The sequence below is a fragment of the Abramis brama genome (genome assembly GCF_963993115.1).
Source record: "Abramis brama genome assembly, chromosome: 16".
Classification (NCBI taxonomy): Eukaryota; Metazoa; Chordata; class Actinopteri; order Cypriniformes; family Leuciscidae; genus Abramis; species Abramis brama.
In genome coordinates, this window is record NC_139978.1 from 27609581 (window position 1) to 27630005 (window position 20425).

General features: G+C 37.0%; 2 protein-coding genes across 6 annotated transcripts in view; one reads left to right on the top strand and one right to left on the bottom strand.

The window, feature by feature from the left end:
* The window catches only part of prkcz (protein kinase C, zeta), a 111739-nt gene extending 101955 nt beyond the window's left edge, over positions 1–9784 (top strand). For all 4 annotated transcript variants that reach the window (XM_084087362.1, XM_084087365.1, XM_084087364.1 and 1 more), the window contains one exon: positions 6020–9784. In XM_084087362.1, coding sequence (XP_083943488.1) covers positions 6020–6107 — 88 coding nt within the window. In that variant the 3' untranslated portion in view covers positions 6108–9784. The remainder of the gene's footprint in view (positions 1–6019) is intronic.
* Positions 9785–9851: 67 nt separating this feature from the next.
* LOC311066285 (uncharacterized protein) lies at positions 9852–19029 on the bottom strand. Of its 2 annotated transcripts, XM_084087367.1 has the most exons (5): positions 18787–19029; positions 18541–18673; positions 16824–17274; positions 16106–16760; positions 9852–10097 (listed from the first exon to the last, which is right to left on the bottom strand). In XM_084087367.1, exons 1-5 carry the CDS (start codon positions 18930–18932, stop codon positions 10025–10027), a joined length of 1458 nt encoding a protein of 485 aa, XP_083943493.1. In that variant the 5' UTR covers positions 18933–19029; the 3' UTR covers positions 9852–10024. The 2 variants fall into 2 exon arrangements, with proteins under 2 accessions (XP_083943493.1, XP_083943492.1); XM_084087366.1 differs by having other exon boundaries at positions 16106–17274.
* Positions 19030–20425: the final 1396 nt, after the last annotated feature.

A 20425-nucleotide genomic window follows, 5' to 3' on the forward strand; every position in this document is an offset into this window, starting at 1 on the left:
TATCTATCTATCTATCTATCTATCTATCTATCTATCGTTCTGTCTGTCTGTCATTCTTTCTTTCTTTCTATCTATCTATCTATCTATCTATCTATCTATCTATTTGTCGTTCTGCCTGTCTGTCATTCTATCTATCTATCTATCTATCTATCTATCTATCTATCTATCTATCTATCTATCTATCTATCGTTCTATCGTTCTATCGTTCTATCTATCGTTCTGTCTGTCATTCTATCTATCTATCTATCTATCTATCTATCTATCTATCTATCTATCTATCTATCGTTCTGTCTGTCTGTCATTCTATCTATCTATCTATCTATCTATCTATCTATCTATCGTTCTATTTATCTATTGTTTTATCTATCAATCACTGTTTTGTTGTATCATTCTATCTGTCTATCATTCTGTCTGTTTAAATTTAACATTAAAGTTTCAGTTAATTTTAATTCTGCTTCCTTACATTCAAACACAGTGTCCTAATCAGATGCGACATGATTCTGCGACACGCGATAAAAGGTGTCTTTTCAATGTTCAGTGATACACGATGATTCTATTTCTGTGACAACAACATACAAAGTATGACAATAATAATCTTGGGCACTGATCATGGGCTTTATTTAATGTGTGGACAGACAAATTGCTCTGGAATCGAATGGCATCGTGTCTGGTTAGGACATGGTGTGATGCTTTCGAATGAGGTCATCCGATATCTTGAGGTGGTTTGTTATCTTTGCTCTCCATGAGAAGCCCAAGATGCACCTCGTACTATATGAACACTAACCGCTGAATACACAATCATTGCAGTCTACAAGCCGATTGAAGACAATTTGCCGGTAAACCTGTCACTCATAATTAGCAGAAGCGCAAGTGGGCCGCAGTCAGATGAACTGACAGACAGTAATCTATAGAGCCACGGCGGGTTCTTAGTTCAATACGAGATTTTCCAAGCAAGCTTCAAAGGAACGCAGCAGCCAGACACTTCAAAAGCAGAGCAAGCTCTGGAAAAGCCTGACGTCCCACACGGTGGAGGAGAAGAGGAGGGGGAGGAAGTGATGGAAGCCTTTTTAGTTTGACTGATCTGGCAGACGAAAAAAGGGGTGGGGGGTGAAATCCTTCCTTGTAAGAGATTTAGTCTTTTGGATTAAAGGAATGTGCGTCCAGAGTGGGATGTGTCTCAGAGCGTAAAGTAAAAGAGTAAAAACATTTAGAATGCCACAAAAGATTTGTGCTTCACTCAAATCCTGTTCTTTTCAGAATTTGATTGAAACAGAAGCACAACTGTTTTCAACACTGATAACAAGAAGAAATGTTTCTGACACTGCAAACTGAAGTAAAACTGCCATGACAGGAATAAATCACATTTCAAAATATATTCAAATATTTTGAATGGTAATAATATTAACAATATTACTGTTTTACTGTATTTTTGATCAAATAAATGCAGCCTTGGTGAGCAGAAGCGACTTCTTTCATAAACATAAAAGAATTGTACAGACCCCAAACTTTTGATAAGTGCATTTGTAAGTGCACCATGAGTCTTTTATCTACACACACCTTTCATTCAAAGTAATGTCCTTTCATTAACCAAATGTTCTCATTTCCTGTCACAATAATCTTGTTTTGAAACAAAATGTAAAAAGAAATGCACAGCCCCAATGAAAGCGCAGGCTTTAAATGAACAGCTGTGTTAGAAGTGTTATCAGTTTGGAGTTTTGTTCAAAAAGCTGTGTACCTTTTGTGCAAATTCTTTTAAGCTCCACCTTGTAATTCTTTTCTAAAGAAACATTTGTGCAGTAAAGAGGCTTGTTTATTTTGGTCAGTGCCCAGAATGTCCGTCTTTCTGTGTTTCTTCCTCTGTGGCATCGCACATTTCCCCCCTGCACTCCCTTTGAAACCTGAGCCTGATATTACGGCATAGAGGTGTCATTCATGTTATTTTAGGTTTCACTCTTTCTGGAGGCATTTCGACCCCACACACACCCACATACAGTCAAGTGGCCCTCTGGGGACTTTATTCAAACAGACACAGCACAAACACAATTGGGCGCTGATCCCGGATCTGGTGAAATATCAGTTCTTGCTGAGCTTGTTGGAGAGGAGAATTGCCCTCCGTGGACCGTGTTTGACAGAACGTGATAAACTAGTTTTGAATCGTCTCAGCATTACGCCATAGAAGAGGTGGAGCATTACAGCGGTGTAGTATCCTCAACAGGCTGATAAAATAGATCAATGGATTCCTGAGGTTCTGAAAACCAAGAGGTCTGATTTCAGCAAGAATGTTACCATCTCTTTAGACATGTAAAGGATCATTGCCAGTGCAGAAAATAGCCAAGAGGAGAAAGACGCCGCTGAATTTCTCAGTTGTACTCTTGTGTAATTCTGTCTGCCCACTGCTGTAGTTAAAGCCCCCTTTGTGGTTAACCAGCCCCTTGACGCTGATGTTATTTCTGTTGCATTTACAGATGTGCTCATAAGTTTATATATTCCCTGCAGAATCCAAAAAAGAACAATAATAATAGATGCAATCTTAAAAATCAGATTTTTTTTTTTTAGTAACATACCAGATATTTTCATATACTACCATTCAAATGTGACCATGGATCACAAACCCGGTCACATGTCGCACGGGTATATTTGTGACAATAGCCAACAATACATTGTATGGGTCAAAATTATCGATTTTTCTTTTATGCCAAAAATCATTAGGATATTAAGGCGAGACACGGCAGGCAAAAACATCGATTTTTCATGCAGTGGTCAGTTTTGAGATTTTGGGCTAGTTTACTCCTTCAATATGTGTTCTTTCAAGCTGCTATAAAGAAAACGTTGAAAATATACATTAAGATGTTTATTTTATTACATTTTGTTTACTTGCGGCAGTAAGTTTCTCCCGAATTTACCAAGAAGTTATCATTCCAACGCGACACGCCGAGATCCGTCTGTTTACTGAAGTCTGTCATGACCGGTATCGCTGTAAAGCTCTGAGTCTCCTGCACAACGCTATGTAACCCAAATATGGGCATTTCCTTTCTATCAGTAACCAATCGTGAATGTCCAAAGGGGAATTAAAGCTAACGACGAAATCTCATTTAGAGCTATTTAAATCTTTAACTGCCGTTTTCTCAAAATTAGTTTTTTGTCATTCTCCAGTACAAACATCTCAGCCTATGTAGCACCTATGTACACCAAACTTCCCAGTTATACACTTAGCAGTATTCTGAAGATATTTTCAGAGGGATTTGTTATTAAATCATTCCTGGCCTGATTTATGTGACATTTTAATAAATAAAAAATGAAAAAAAAAACGATTTTTTAAGGCTATGGACAGTATATTTTGATTTCCTAGGTAATAAAAGCATATATCCTGAAATCCCTCTGAGTTTTTATTTTCATCTTGTGTGTAAACAAAATGAAAAAAAATTGCACCTGGCTTTATCATATGTTCAGATCTATCTACCGAAAATATATGCAAAATCGTGCATTTTTAATGAGATAATGCCTAATTTGCATAATTAAACATTTCTAAATTTCTAAAACTTGTAATACATTTTTTTATATACTTGTGCAAGTAATCAACTGAGGAAGTTTCATGGTGATATCTATTATTTTAAAATTTTACCCTATTCACCTGTAGTGTCTCGCCTTAAGTAAAGATCATGTTCCATTAAGATATTTAGTAAATTTCCTACCGTAAATATATCAAATATTTATTTCTGTGAGTGGATGCAGCACAATCACGAACATAAATGGACAACTTTAAAAGCAATTTTCTCAATGTTTCAATTTTTTTGCACCCTCAGATTCCAGATTTACAAATAGTTGTATATCGGCCAAATATTGTCTTATCCTAACAAACCATACATCAATGGAAAGCTTATTTATTCATCTTTCATGTGATGTATACATCTCAATTTCATAAAATTAACCCATGTGACTGGTTTTGTGGTCCAGGTTCACAAATGTTTAGGGTAAGATCTTAATATTTTTAAAGAAGTCACTTATGCTCACCAAGGTTGCATTTATTTGATTAAAAATAATAATATAATTGTGAAATTAAATGACATTTTAAAATAGCTGTTTTTCTATTTTTAATATCTATCTATAAATTACAGAAACGTCTGTCTGTCTGTCTGTCTGTGTGTGTGTCTGTGTGTCTGTCTGTGTGTGTGTCTGTTAACCACATATCTCTCGAACCGTTAGTCCGATGGATTTCAAACTTGACAGGTGTCTCGCTACGGTCACGAGTAAGTGCAGTGCCAAGTTTGACGTTGTTTGGATGAGAAATGCTAAAGATATCGTTAAATATATCATTTTTAAAAGGTTGTGGTTTAAAAATAAACATTCTGACATTAGAGGGTTGTATCAGTGGCAAGATGAAAACCACTATTTTCTGTTTCAAACTTTCACATAGCATCTTTAGGTTATAATATCATAAAAAATTCAAATCCAGATTCAAAAGATCTATTATAAAAACGGATTATTTTTCCCCAAAAATGCAATAAATTCATGACACTTAAAAACTGATTATTTTTCCCCAAAAATGCAATAAATTCACTTTGCACTGCTCCCTGAATCGACACGCTTATTCATTTGTGGATGTTAACTGAATCTGTAAGTCAGCTATGCTGTTTACTTCTGAATATTATATTTCATTCTGGTGCGCTTAAAGTTATCGCTACTGTGTAATAGTAGCCTATGCTATTCACCAACTAAACATATCCTATTCAATGTGTTCACAGTCTCTTTCACGGGCATCATTTGTAGTAGCCTATTCACAAACTGTTTCCTCAAGCATAGCGTTTTCTCAGAGTTCACGTTGTGCTTTCTACCATGCACAAATAAAAATGTCACTGAACTTTTGCTGTGTAATTGTAACAATGAGCACTCAAACACACCAAACCAACAATTACTAAAAACACACTCAAAAACTGATTTTGTACGGGCATTTTGCACTAGCACTTAGAAGGTTAAGGTATACATAAACACTCAGTCAGCTACACTGTTTACTTCTGAATATTATAGTTTATTCACGGCCATCATTTGTAATAACCTAGCCTGCTCCCTGAATTCAATGCGTTCACAGTCTCTTTCACAGGCACCAAACCAACAATTACTAAAAACACACACAAAAACTGATTTTGCACGGGCATTTTGCACTAGTATTTTAAAATGTAATTAATTTCTATGATTTTCAGCAGCCATTAATCCAGTCTTCAGTTTTCACATGATTGTTGAGAAATTATTCTAATATGCTGATTTGGTGCTCAAGAAACATTTATTATTATTATTATCATCAGATGTTTAAATCAGTTGTGCTGCTTAATATTTTTTGTGGAAACATTAATACATTTTTCCAGGATTCATTCTTAAATAGAAAGTTTCAAAAGAACAGTATTTATTTGAAATAGAAATCTTTGTAGCTTTATAAATATCTTTACTGTCACTTTACTTTCTCTCTCTCTCTCTCTCTCTCTCTCTCTTACTAACGCCAAACTTTTGAATGGTAGTGTATAATCCCCAAGAAAGTACTTTTATTGTACATTTTTAATTTAATTTTGTTGGAAAATAGCTCTATTTTTTCCAATTCAATCTATTGTTGAACAAAGAGAAATATTAAACATCACAGCTGTATTTAATCACACTGGAAATAGAAGGTCAAATTGGACACATCTTCAAAATACTCTTCTCGACAATGTTTGAAACTTTGTATTGTTGGCTCTTCTCGCATTATTGCCTCCTTAGGGTAAATCTCTTTGCTGAATTCCTCATTTGTAAGTCACTTTAGATAAAAGTGTCTGCTAAATGAATAAAAGATGTGATGCCAGAAACTAGTTCTTCCTGCAATGCTTTTTAGCACCTATCGGAAATTCAGTTGATCAAAAACTATACCTTCTGCACTTTAGCTTTCAATTGTTTTTTATATATATTTCCCACATTCTTTGCTTTAAGCCAAAGTGCGGGGCATGTACAGTTGAATTGTAGCTCGGTCAATAATAATGTTGGTTTCTCTCCTCAGGGATGTGATAAAGAGAATAGACCAGTCTGAGTTTGAGGGATTTGAGTACATTAATCCTCTGCTGCTCTCCGCTGAAGAAACCATATGAGGGAAGAACAATACGGCCGATGTTTCTCTGCCTGCGGCTCCACGAGACTTATACAGCTGAGTTTAACTCAGACTATGTGTTCACAGAGAAGAACTTTTCCTTCAAACTGCGTTAAAGACAAAAAGCAACACTAAGACTTCAAGTTTTGGACCCTCCCCGAGTTATTTTAGGATTACACTGGAAGAAGAACGACTGGAGGAACTTCAGAAAACAAACTCAGAACTATTCCCCATATTTCAGCTGTTGATTGTCTTCCTGCTTCCCAGCGTCCTCTTTAATTTTGACACCCATGTTAGTGTGAATGTGCGCGCACTGTTGCCTGGGACTCAAGTTAGCTCCATCGATGTGTGCCTGCGTCCTTCAGAGACTACATTTCCCATCAACCCTAGCTGAATATGACAGTTCTAACTTAATGTGCACTTTTTATTTCCTGTTCGACTTTTCTTTTTTTTTCTTTTTTTAAATCTCTTGAATCTTGTATGAGGTGCGTCCTCAAGCGAAACAAGAATGTATAATGTTTAAAGGTAAATGTTGTATTATAGTGTAGGTAGCCAATCGAAGAATTTATGATGCCTTCTATGATGCAAAGTGGCACATTTTAATTCATGACCATGATGGTTTCCTAAACAGTGGGTAGCTGTGCTTCAAACCACATGCTTTTAACCACCCGTGTTGATTTTACTGAGTAAATGGGAGATAAAATGTGTTTTTTTGAAGAAGTGCCTCAAAGATCCAAAATTCACCATGCTCCAAACTGCTCTGAACTCCATGTTTGATCGGAGTTGATTTTCCAATGCACCATCCAATGAGAAATGTGAGCTGCAGGTGTTTTGTTGTTTTGTTTTGCTTTTTTATACTTAACATGAAACCAAGACATGAAGGTTAGACACTGAATATTACCAGCCTAGGCTCATTGAAAAAATCTGCCTCTACTTACATTTTTGCATAACTCCAAAAACATACCTATATGCACATTTTACTACAGTTTCCAGCTGAAATGAACACTAGTGGCAGTAAAACTTTCATTCATTTCAGACAAATTATAATTACAGTGGCAGGTTATTGATTAATAAAGACTTATTTTCTAGCAGTTCCTTGCACAATACTATGTTATGACCTGAAAACACTTTTACCATAGTGCATGATTTGTAAACTAATACATTTTGACGCTTGCATCACATAATCAGCTCCAAATGGCTATTCTGATGTAGTAAACTTGCTTGCCCACCTGGTACAGAATTGCGTATGCGATGGATGTGGAGTGTCCTTGGAAACACAAGTCGAGATAAAAGAGCTCAAAGACGCGTAGAAGCAAGCTAAAATTATCGTTGTTAGTGCGTGTGCTACGTTATTTTCAAACGCAACAGAGCATTAACCTTTTTGCTCCACTCACCAGACATTTCATTCCCGTACTGCCTCGATATTTAGAACAACCGACATAATAAAACCTTGCCAGACTCACATTCATCTGTCTCTGATAAAACTGAAATCGCTTTTAGCGCCACTCATTTTTAAATTGCCGCGATCCGTGAATCCGCGAAAACAGATATCATTTTGCATAAATATTGCCACAGATTGCCAAAATCATTGCCATGATTTTCCAATGAGCCTAGGTTTAATATTACAGTAGCATTCTTTACAACTGCACACTACATTACTCAAATGGCTGCTCCTCACTCTGATAAGAGGGTTTTGTGTTGTTGTACTCATGTGATCTGTCAACGTGCTGTCGAGATGTTGTGGAGGGCGAGAGAACACAAACAAGGGGTTTGTACATCACGTCTCTGGTGTGATGTGGTGGTAAAATTGTGCAACAGTGATGTGAATCTCAGATGACCTCAAAGCATGGCGGAACTGTGCCCAAATTCAACCCATTACAACACTCAATATAAGACACAATTAGCTCAGAATGCTATTTTATGACAGGCTATGTTCGGAATAGAATTCTAGCCTACTACTTGTAGTATATTCTGTATTCCACTATTTTTACTAATAGTAGGTTAAATGATTGTCGATAAACATCAGTATGCTACACTGTCACATGGTATCTTGTGATGTTGCATATAAGCAACTTATTTCATAATCTAATATCGATTTTGTGTCAAAATGCAAAATTATAAGCCAAAAGAAAAAGAGATGGAAATTGAAGGTCAAGTTGTGCGCATTGCATTCTGGGATGCAATATTCTGCGCTGTGTGTGTCTTGGCAAATGTAGGAGATCATCTGGGTATCCCATGCATACTGTGCACAGTATACATACTGCAAAGCTAGTGAGAGCATCATGTTAGTATGCTATTCCGAACATAGTCGTACACTCCTCACTTTTCCACTAGGGAAACACAACTAAAGCACCAGGCTTTCAATTTGACTTCAAAACATAATTTCCCTTTAAAGAATAAAAACAGCCAATCACAGGCTAGCTTGTCTGATTAATCCCTCACAGTGATAAAAGTATGGTGTTATTAAGCAACTAGATACGTTTTCTATCTTCTGTTGCATTTGATCTCCCAAGTTTTGGTTTTTTTATTTCCTTCTTTTCCTGAAGAGTGAAGACGACACTCTTAGATGTGAATGCTTTGAAGAAATCAGACCTGTATGAAGAATTGCTGCCATGTTAACAGGATTAATTAGCTGCTTTTGTGTCAGACAGTAGTGAGATTAGCAGACGGGCTAAGAACAAAGAGCGGCCCAGGAGATAACAAGCGTGACGAACGTAACGATAACGAGGCAGAGAGCAAAGCCAGATTACCCCACCATGTTTTCAGCTCTCTAATGAAAAGCTGGTACAGAAACAGCCACAAAATTTCCACTCTTTATGAATGATAAATGGATTGTTTATGACAGGAACTTCAGGTGAATGCTAACTGCCAACAAGTGGCATTCAAGTATAGTTTGATAGGGCCATCGCTGGTGCAAATTTTCAGGTTTTTAACACAACGATGGCCCTACATGACATTATTTGACTTTAAATTGTCATTTTCATTCCTGTAAACCGATGATTATTCTTACAAGCTGTTTGAGAACAGGTACTATGGTGTATTACAAAGTAATAAACCATCTTCATCAACTTAATTTTCCACCAGCTCAATCTAATGTACAGAATCCACGTGAAACAGTCAGATTTATGATTGTCCTTTGTTTTGGTTTTATTCATGTTTATATTTGCACTGGAATGAGTTTAGCATAATTGTAAATATCTGTAATTTAACCCTTAAACATTTTCACAAAAAGAAAGAAATAAATCTGTTTCTGCACCATTATAAGAGATCTCTGAATCCAGTGTCCCAACAGCTAGTCTCAAACTCAGAGCCCGAGGCTGCAATAAAATACAAGTTCCTGTCCCTGAAAACATTTTTAAGCAAGAGACTTTCGTTATTTATCAACCTGCCAAATACAAAAGCCGTCGCAAACCGTTTTCTGCTTTTCTTTCTTTTACGGTTCTTTCCATATGTTGAGTCCAAAGCAAAATGACGCTCTTATCAATGTGCTACAGGGGAATACTTTTATATTTGAAGTGTTTGTTTTATAAATTATTGTAAATGAAAGCTCCAGTAGAGTTTCTGTGGGCTGAGGGTGGGAGAGCGAGAGAGATGTGAACATGTCTTTGGTTTTATGAAGTTAAAGTCTTAAGCATCTTAGATAACAACTGTAAATCAGTAAATGTTCATTGTAATGACTTCACATTTCTTGTCTCATGATTTCTGGGTGTGGAGAAGAAAAAAAAGAAAAAGAAAAACAACACTGGTCTGTGAGAGAACACTGTCTTTATTGCATAATGCATCATATTTTGTAAGAAATACTTAACAGGTCCTCTGGTTACAGTAATCAAAATATTCAAGTAATATTTTGCAAGCACATGCAACATAAAGCTACTAAGGAAAACACAGGTATCCAAAAATAATAGAATTTCATTTTCATCACCAAATAATATCGTCATGCATCTCTGATAAACATTGTGCAAGATGACCATCACATTCCATTTGGGTGAACCTGAAAGAACAGAGAACACATACAAAGTTTTTAATAATAGTGAACAGCACAAAAAAGTACACACACATTAGATCCAATACACAATAACTAAAAATAAAGCAACGCCGGTTCCAGTAATCTGTGGTTCGTAAACCCAAACATGGGGGTGCTAACGCAAGACTGTTCTTGCACAATGAGCAGTTTTGGAAACAAAATGAGATTTTTGAGTCATGATAAGTTATTGATCCCTCACTGTCTTTCAAAAACAATTTGGGAATAAAACATGTTGATGTAAGTTTTGGACTACAGAAAAGCTGTTTACAATCCCCTGATATCACTCAAAAAACATTTCTCTGGAAACACTTCAATAATTTACAATTCTCTTGGTATCCAACAGTTGAAAACATTAACATTGACAAAACTCTGTCAGAATACAATTGAAGATACTCATTTTGGTAACACTTTACAACAAGGTCCCATTTGCTGATGTTATGTAATGCATTGCAGGTTTCGCACAGATAATGTAAAATGAAATTCCAGGACTTCAAGCACTACTTTTTTTGGTTTTCAAGGGTTACAATCAGAGATCTCACTTATCAAAACAATATCTTTATTATATTTCAAATAAACAAGGTAAATAGATAATTAAAAATGTACTAATAAAACAGAATGGTACAAATAAAGGGCAGCACATGCAAAGTATGCAATAACTGTGGCAACTTTGAAGTATGGGAACTAGTGGTGCACGATATATCGGCCGCCGATATAATATCGGCCGATATGGTCATTTTTTTACACATCAGTATCGTTCCGATGTCAAAATATGGCCGATGTGAACAGGCCGATATTTGACGTGTGAAGTTGAAGATGAAGTTGACCATGCTGACTCGCGATCTTTGCAGTAGTGAACGCGCCTGAGAGAAATACACATTTCATACAGATGACATAAGCAGAGAACAGTCTGTTTTCTTTCGTTTTGAATTGTTCTGTTTAAAAATAGACATTTCAAGCTTTCTATACATGTCTCAGGTCTGAGGCAGGTAGGTTTCGTTTCATTTATGAGACGCACTCCAGGTTCACGCACCGTCGTCTCCATGTCCTGATTAAATATTTTCTACTATATTTACTTCTTATTTATTAAATCCAAGCAATTGGATGATGAAACATTGATCAAAATTAAGATACAATTAATACAAAACGAAATTAAATTTAAATACAGGCTTTGTGCTTTCTGTTTGAGGTCTCTGTGAAAGTTTTAAAGCAGTCTTTCAGAGCGCTCACGTCCGTAACGGAGAACTGTCCCGTCTGTAACATTGTTAACGCAGTCCAGTGCGACTTATGTTTTTTTCCTCTTCATTTTTGACTGATCGTTTTTTGACTCTTAGATATTTGAATATATTGCTTGATATTTGATACCCGTTCGAATTTGATTTTTCTCAAAAGTGACAGCACGTGTGATTTGTGGATTACTATGATAAGCGCGAGTGGAGAAACAGACGTTTATTTATTCATTCTCAGTGTTGAGAAACGTAGCCTTCATGTGTTACGTTATTGTGTTAATAATAACTAAAGTAGCCTACCTAATTATGTTACATATTTATTTTGTATGAAAACTAGCGCGTTCGTTACTTAGGCCTATGGATTAAAAAGTAGGCTACCATTGTATCAGTGCTGCGCGAGCTCTCTCTCTCACAAACACAGACGCACGCACACAGAGAGAGAAGATCATTGTAAAATGAAAAATTGGCGGGCTAAGTTTAAATTTTGTTCTTACTTGTTTTTTTTTCTGTCAAAATGTCAGAAAGCATTTTGTATTATCCATCCGTGTTTTTAAAATTCGTTAAATGACGGACGTTTTACTGTTAACACAGCCCATATGTCGGATTCGTCTTATAGCCTACTTGTTGTTATTATTTTTAGAATAAGTGATTCGTTATGCTATTATTGGACTCCTGTCTATTCATTGTCAACTGTTTTCTATAAATATGTTTGTATTGGCTAACATTTATTCAGTTAATGCGTGTCCTGTTTAAAATGTGCAATGTTCAAACGCAAAGACAGCACGTCACAAATAGAAGCCCTTTTCCCTGTGGTATTTTTTAGTATCATATTTGGATATTGGAATAATAAATTAAGTAGCCTATCCTATACACAATGTTCCTATGTTTTTTTTTTTTTTATACTGTTTTCTAGGGGTTTCTTAATTTTAGACAAGTTGACCAGCACACATTATATGCAATGCAATATAATGCATGTGTGTTTTGGAAAATAGATTTTTATTTGATTATCATAAAAATGTGTTTTCTATACAGAGATATATCGACATCTGTAAATATCGGTATCGGCCATAACAGCAATATTAATATCGGTTATCGGTATCGGCCACAATTTTCACATCGGTGCATCACTAATGGGAACATTAACAAAGGCCTAGAACTTAGAAGAGCAAATAGAAAGAGGGCATAAACTGGTACACAGTTTTAAGGAAAAAATACTCAGTAATGGTGTTGACTGATATATTGTAAAGCATATACACCACAAAGACATAAACAACATTAAAAACTTGTTTTTCACCACTGGGAGTATTTAACAAATCATGGAAACTTATTGTAAAAATTTAAATTCTGTTATGTTTTACTCACCCTCAAGTTGTTCCTAACCTGTATGAGTTTCTTTCCTCTGCTGAACACAAAAAGACATTTTGAAGAATGTCGGTAACCAAACAGTTGACTTCCATGGCATTTTTTTTTTTCATACTATGGAAGTCAATGGGGCCCATCAACTGTTTAGTTACCCATATTCAAAATATCTTTTTTTTGTGTGTGTGTTCAGCAGAAGAATGAAATTCATTCAGGTTTGGAACAACTTGAGGGTGAGTAAACGACAGAATTTTCATTTTTGGGTGAACTATCCCTTTAATGCTAATGAACGGTTGGTGGCATTTTGTAGTAGCAGACACAGAAAACTACAAGTGAATAAATCTTATAGTAGTTTACTGATGTGTGCACTGCACACACAAAAATAAACCACAGAGGAATAGTTTGTTATAGTACACTGCCAGCTAACAAGCACACATAAACTGCGAGGTCACCAGGTCTCAAATTTGACTTTCCAATGACCGTTAATAGTACGATTCAGAACGACAGATCCTTCCTCCCCCCAAAAAACGACACTCGTTTCCACTCGCGTTCATTTGTTTGTATCCCCTTTCCCTTTTGACTCCTTCCTTTCCTCTCTAATCCCTTTTCCAACCCAGACGGCTTGATGCTTCCCAGCAGCAAACCTCAAAACCATTCTGTGAATCTACACGTGCCAACCCACCAGTTCCCTTGATTCCCTCCATCAAGATTTCCATCTCTTCACCAGTCTTGTATCGACGCCCTCGGAAACTCGCTCTCTATATCTGCCTCTTTCTCTATCTGTCCTTCTCTTGACAAGAGCGCTCATTGTGTCTCTCTCACGGGGCCGCCTGTGTTCTGCTGTGCTCTGCAGTCTGGCCAATGTACACACGGCGGGCAGAGAGCGGGCAGAGGCGCACGCCAGCCCTGCACCTCCAACAAAGCGCTGCCTTGTTCTACGACGTTCAGCGCTGCCCACCACGCCGAATGAGCGCTGCTCTCGGACCTCGCAAGAATCTGGTGACTTTTTGACCCATTTTGATGAATAACTGTCCTTCTTAGAGTTTCTCTTCCTCCTCTCTTTAAGTACACTCACAGTCTGCCATGTTTCTACATAGTGTTTCCTTTTTCTGAGAAGTGCTCCAAAGTTCACAGGCAGAAAAGTTCATAAACGGCCTTTCTGGAGAGTTGGCATTGATTAAAGATGGCAGCAAGGTGAAAATGACGCCTATAAACTGATATGTGGTTATACAGGCTATATAACAGTTCCTGTGAATTTTTTAAAATCAACATCAAGATTTTTGCTTAAAAAGTATATGAATCTGCAAGGATAATCAGGTAAAACAAAGTTAAATTCGTAAGTATCATGAACTTACAATAAAACATATTTTTACAGCATTTATTCATATACTGTAGGTCTTTCTAATTTCTATATACTAATAAAAAATTTTAACCAAAAGTTGTATTTGTTAACATTAGTTAATACACCGTAAACTAATTTCCAAGTTAATACATTAACTGATGTTAACAAATGAGACCTTATTAGTAGTGTTACCTTATTAGTAAAGTGTTTAAATCTACTTTGATGTTACCAATAACATTAAAGATTTTAAAGTGAACAAAAAGTGTTTAGCTTGAAGCTTAATGCTTTAACTTAAAGGGGCTATATGCAACTGTTTCCCCAAAATAAACGTAACAATAGCCTTTTTATTTGACCATGTATGACTCAAACATCTCCTGATGAGCATACTGACACCTTGTCAGCTCACAGTGGGTGCACCTATAAGCCTGTATCCTATTTTTCCTATTTTCTGTCGGGTCGGATTTTTCGCGCGTTGTCTGCGGATGTGACGTCAAGCGCGTTCATGTTAAACGTTTCAGATCACTCTGCCACCACCGCTAGTCAGCAAACAAACTTAGTTTCTCAAACAATATATGTATTTGACTGTTCTTACCTCTGTAAACATAATGTTGACTTCTTTGCAGCGGATGACTTGTGAAGTGTGCACGTACGAGAGCGAGCAGAAAGGAAGAGCAGTTCCGTTTTTTGGCCACAGGTGTCAGTCGCGAGTTTAAATTTCAGAAAAAAGCATATAGCCCCTTTAAGTTAAAAAATTTAACCTGAAATGTATGTATTTTAAGTCCTAACTCCCATTTCTTATACCGTAAATGGTCCTTCAATGGAAAATGCCTTTCTTAATGAAATATTTATAATTTTTATAAATAAAAGTACAAATATTATGTAGTCTTTTAATTAAGAACTCAGCATGCATAATTATAAAATAGGAAAATGCAGTTTAAATCATGTCACATCGCAAGACGCCAACTTTCCTAAAGTATTTCTTCTTAAACTACCCAACTCATTTCAATTAATTATAATATTATAATATAACTAATTTTTTTACATCTAAAGACTAGTTTATCATAAAGTACCAGGGTATTACCATCTAAAACAATCACTCTACCACCTCATCATTAAGTCTCAATTCAACGTTACGTGTTGTCTAATACTTTGCGTACAACAACAATAACAGCTGTTAAACGTTGCTATGTTCATCAATCAAAATAAAGAATCAAGTGTTCATAAAGCATCAAATTTAAATCCCATCTGAACTGGATCCTCTGCTCTACATCTGCAGGGATGACATCACATCCAGGAGCGAGTTACATAACCGTGGCTGTGATTTCCATCTCGGAATGCTCCACCAGCACCCAAGGCGCAAACACTCAAATCCATTCACTTAGGGAAAATAAAATGTCTTTCTCCAACAAATGACTAATTTTATTTTGGCAATTTAAAAAGAGGTGATGGAATGCATGATTCCGTCCACCAACACTTCATCTTACAGCCTAGTTTTACCAAGGGGTTCATGAGAGTGAGCGCATGTATGTTCTGGCTTTACCTAAAGGGCAAGCTTAACATCTCTAATGCCAAAGCTGATCTCAGTCTTCTAGTCTCTGGTGTTCTAGAACATGGATCAACTCTACAATGACAGCAGATCACATTCCCTGCTTCTTCGTTTGTGTTGCTGTTCTGCAAAACACCTGAATTCGGAGAGTCTTGCCTGTTTAATTGGCATCTGAAAATTCTGAAAACTAGTGAAGAAGAACTTCAGGTATTATTATCCGTATGGTTTTCCAATAAGACTATTTGCCAAAACCAACCACCGACAATGTTCTTCTCTAGCTAAGTCAAATTGGGGAATGTTGGGATATTAAAGGTTATATGCCTTGAACATTTCATGGCAGTCACCCATGCAACATTTTGGGTTGCTGCTGAAGCAAATGTACTGTAATAACATTACATTGAATAATGCATTGATTGTGTTGTCAACCCTTTTTCTGCATTGTGAAGTTAATCAACTTTGGTGAATGGAATTTTTTACTAATTTATATGAAATGTTCACTCACCCTTCAGAAAATGGTATTAGACACATTGGGCAGCAATCCAGTCCTGATCCAGACGCTGTTCCAGATCCTTCTGGACCTGATTTTGTTCCTTGCCCCAATCCAGGTCCACCTGCTCCTGAATTTCTTGCAAGCCCTGACCCAGATCCTTCAAGTCCTGATTTTGCTCCCTGTCTTGCTCCAGATTTTGTTACCAGTCCTAATCCAGATCCTCTTACTCCTGAAATTGCCAACTGCCCTGTTCCAGAGCCTCCTGCTCCAGATTTTGTCCCCAGTCCTAATCCAGATCCTCTTACTCCTGAAATTGCCCACTGCCCTGTTCCAGAACCTCCTGCTCCAGATTTTGCTCTCTGTCCTGATCCAGATGCTCCTGCTCCTTGTTTTGTACCCATGACTGATACTAATCCTTCTGTTCCAGGTATTGTTCCTAGCCTTGATCCATATGCACCTGCACCTGTTTTTGTACCCTTCCCTGCTCCAGATCCTCCTGCTCTTGATCCTGTATCTAATCCTGCTCCAGATCCTCCTGCTCTTGATCCTGTATCTATTCCTGCTCTTGATCCTGTATCCAATCCTACTCCAGATCCTCCTTCTCTTGATCCTGCATCTAATCCTGCTCCAGATCCTCCTGCTCTTGCATCTATTCCTGCTCTTGATCCTGTATCCAATCCTGCTCCAGATCCTCCTGCTCTTGATCTTGCATCTATTCCTGCTCTTGAACCTGCTTCCAATCCTGCTCCAGATCCTCCTGCTCTTGATCTTGCATCTATTCCTGCTCTTGATTCCGCATCCAATCCAGCTTTAGAACCTCTTGTAAGCTCTTGAATTTCTGAGACTTTCCCTGCTTGGCCAAATTTGTCACGTTTGTCTGACAATTCACTTCCCTCAACGCAATTCACTTCGTCTTCTAGGTGGCACTGCTGAGCAGTTTGTATGTCACATACTGACACACTCTCCTGATCAGGTGAGGATGTATAATTCTCTTGATCGGCAAGTGCTGGTGAGTCAGATTCCCCCATGGTCTTTGCTGCTGGAGGTTGTGAAGGGTTCTTGCAGTCATTCACTGGTGGTGAGTGAGTCAGGAAAGATGGAGCTGGGAGATCTGGAGGGGGATCAGCAACTTCATTTGCACTGCACCATTTCCAATCACTTACTTTTTGTACAAGAGTTTTCTGAGGAAATAGAGAGAAAATCACTCTGTATTACACAAATTATCAAACTTGTGAATTAGACTTTTCCATTAGCAGCTAAATTTACACATATATTTGGTGCTGCTTGGATACCGGCTTTGTAAATCGCTCTGAACAACAGTCAGATCAAGGTATGTTGTCATGATGACATAACAGAGAATCAATGGGGAAAAAATGTATGCCAGAAAACTTTTAACACTTGCTTGCATATTTTTCCAGAAAATCCCTTGCCTTTTTAAACATTTCATCATTTATCATCATTCCATCAGATAAAAAAACATTTAAAAGGCTTTCGTCAATGAAAGGAGGTGCTTATTAACCTTCAGACAATGTTGATCATCAACCTTAGGAGATTAAATTACATACTATATATTTTATATGAGAAAACTAAATATATCATTAATATTTCTTTGCAAACCTGTTACCAAAAAGTAATTTACACAATTGAAAAAAAATACTTATAATTTTTTTCCCATGAAATAAAATTATAAAGGGACACAGCTAAATATTATGTTTAATAAAATAGTTATTAAAAATGGGGTTTTAAAACCATAAACTGAATCAATTAAATAGATGACTAAATTCTGATATTGTTGTATGGTTTTAATTGTTTGGGATTTGTGCCTCACATGTTATTTGCTATGTGTTTTTAAGTAATGGGACACGTGTACCATTTTCATGGAAAATGCCACTTATTACATAAACATGCTGACCAGGAAAGCACACTACAGCCTTGTTGATAATTCTGGAAAGGACAATTCAGTAGTGTTCATCCTCTCATCTCCATGGAAAATAACATCAAGCCTACTTTTCCCATGTCCAGAGGAAAATGTGAGATTTGCTCTCAGAGGGTGGGTCCTGCTTTTAAAGTCACCATGAAATCAAAATTGACAATTCTTATGGGATATTGCATATTGCATAATATTTAAATGATTTATCCCTCCTAATCTTATTTTGGTGAAGGGAATGAAGTGTTCAGTGCATTTGCCACATAATGTGACTGTATGAGGTCATCTCTAGACCGTACAGTGTCTATTTGCATCCAACATCCATTTCAGGACACAGTGCAGAAATGAACACCTCACAAATCATTCATGCTGTATTAAATACGGTCATACAACCGTATGAGATTGTATTGCATAAATACTACAATATCTGTCATATTGCATGTCAAACCATTTATTATTCTCCTAGATAATACAAGCATAGAACCCCTTCCCCTTTCATCATGATAACCTGATGTATTACCGTGGATGAAGGTGGGGGGAGCTGTGGAATAGACTCTTCCTGATCTGACTGTAGAGCTGGGCAAAGAGCTCTCAAGGTAAGAGCCCAGAGTCTCTCCGCATCACTTAATTCAGAACTCTCCCACCATCTCTCCCTGTAGCATTGAATATAAAATAGTTATGTCAAAATATCAGTACAACTGTTAGAGAATAATTTGATATTATCGTATTATAAAGAGAGTATTATATGCAGTATCAGGCTTCCTACCTGCCTGTAACGTTAGATGTTTTGCTGCAGCTACTGTCCTGTACTGTGCACAAACTGTCATTTGACTTCTTGATCCTCGAGTGCTGCTCGGATCTACTCTCTTCAACTGATAATTTCTTCCTCTTCAGTTTAGACATCGTAGCCATTCAGTTGTAAACACTCTGCATCTCTATCAGAACCACATGGCTTGTCCAAAACAATGAGAACTACGCGGGAGTTTCTTTGAACTACTTCCGTGTTCGGTCACAAATGTATTTTTTTGCGTCAAAGTTGCGCACTGATTGCGCAGTTCGAATGACATTTCGTTGCCGAAATATACGGCATCGGATTTGTATTGTTTACTTGATTATAAACCAAAGATGTGCATTGACTGAAATTTAGTGTGGTTATTGAAACGTTCTTTATTTTTAATTTAGTTTCATTATTCAGTTGAACATTATTATTTTTGTATTATTTATTTATGGCATGATTGTTTTACAGTATTGTCAAATCAACAATACACATACATACAAAATCAGTGGAATTATTATTATTATTATCATCAGCAGCAGCAGCAGAAGCATCTGATAACTGATCAAATGTATAGGCTACCTGAATGCAATGTCACTTTGGATGAATTGTCTGCCAAATACATTAAAATTTACATTATTATTATGTGTATTGTTGCAATATTTTATTGTTGACAATATTGTATGTAAAACAGTCATGCAGTAAAAAAAAAAAAAAAAAAAAATTCAAAATGGTGCACAAAATCAACAAGTCATAACTGAGGTTTTTTTTGTTGTTTTCAGGACCAACCTGTCCTGGATGACTTATTTATCACATAAATTAGTAGTGATGGGATTGTAAGGATAAAAACACACAAGCACATTAACTGAAATTGGCTACACCCAAAATAGCAACTAAAAAGCTATCCAGTGATCATAGTGACTGAAGAAACCCACGCATGATGCACACTATCAACGTCATTGCATTATGAAGAAACACATGGGGTGAAAAAAAAAACTGAGAGAAAATTTCTGGTGGCCACCACCAAAAGAAATGATCCATACGAGGTGCCTTAGCTCTGAGCCCTGGAGAGACTGAGGCAAGGTTTGGAACCATCTCTCTCCCCTGGATGAGAATTCCAGAAGGTTCTAATGCTGACACTGATGGTTCCATAGCCACACAGTGGGAGAGTACAATAGCAGATGAGTTTTGAGCAAGTCTGTTCAGGGATGGAGCCGGGGAGACTGCATCCAGGAAAGAGCGCTTATGTCATTAGGACTTGTGTGAGGCAATGTTGTGAGCCGTCGCCATGGTTGCCTGATGAAAAATGTAAAAATAGCGGGCGCTACCCGAGTCCTTCCAAAAGCAAGCGTTCTCAATGCACTGTGGAAGAAGTGTGAGATGGTGAGGGGAGAATAGGAAAGGGAGTGAAGAGATTACAGAATGGCCAGTGTGCATGAGATGTTAAATTGCTAGCTAGCTTTTGTCGAAAATCCACAGTGCGTTAAAAGGGGCCTGTCTGAGGCTTCCTGAATGTCACAAGATATTGAATAGTTAGTGATATAGGCCTAACAGTTCTGTAAGAAGCAGATTTTTTAATGTTTATTTCAGGCAGACGGTATGCCTCACCTTTATTGGCTGTGTTATATTT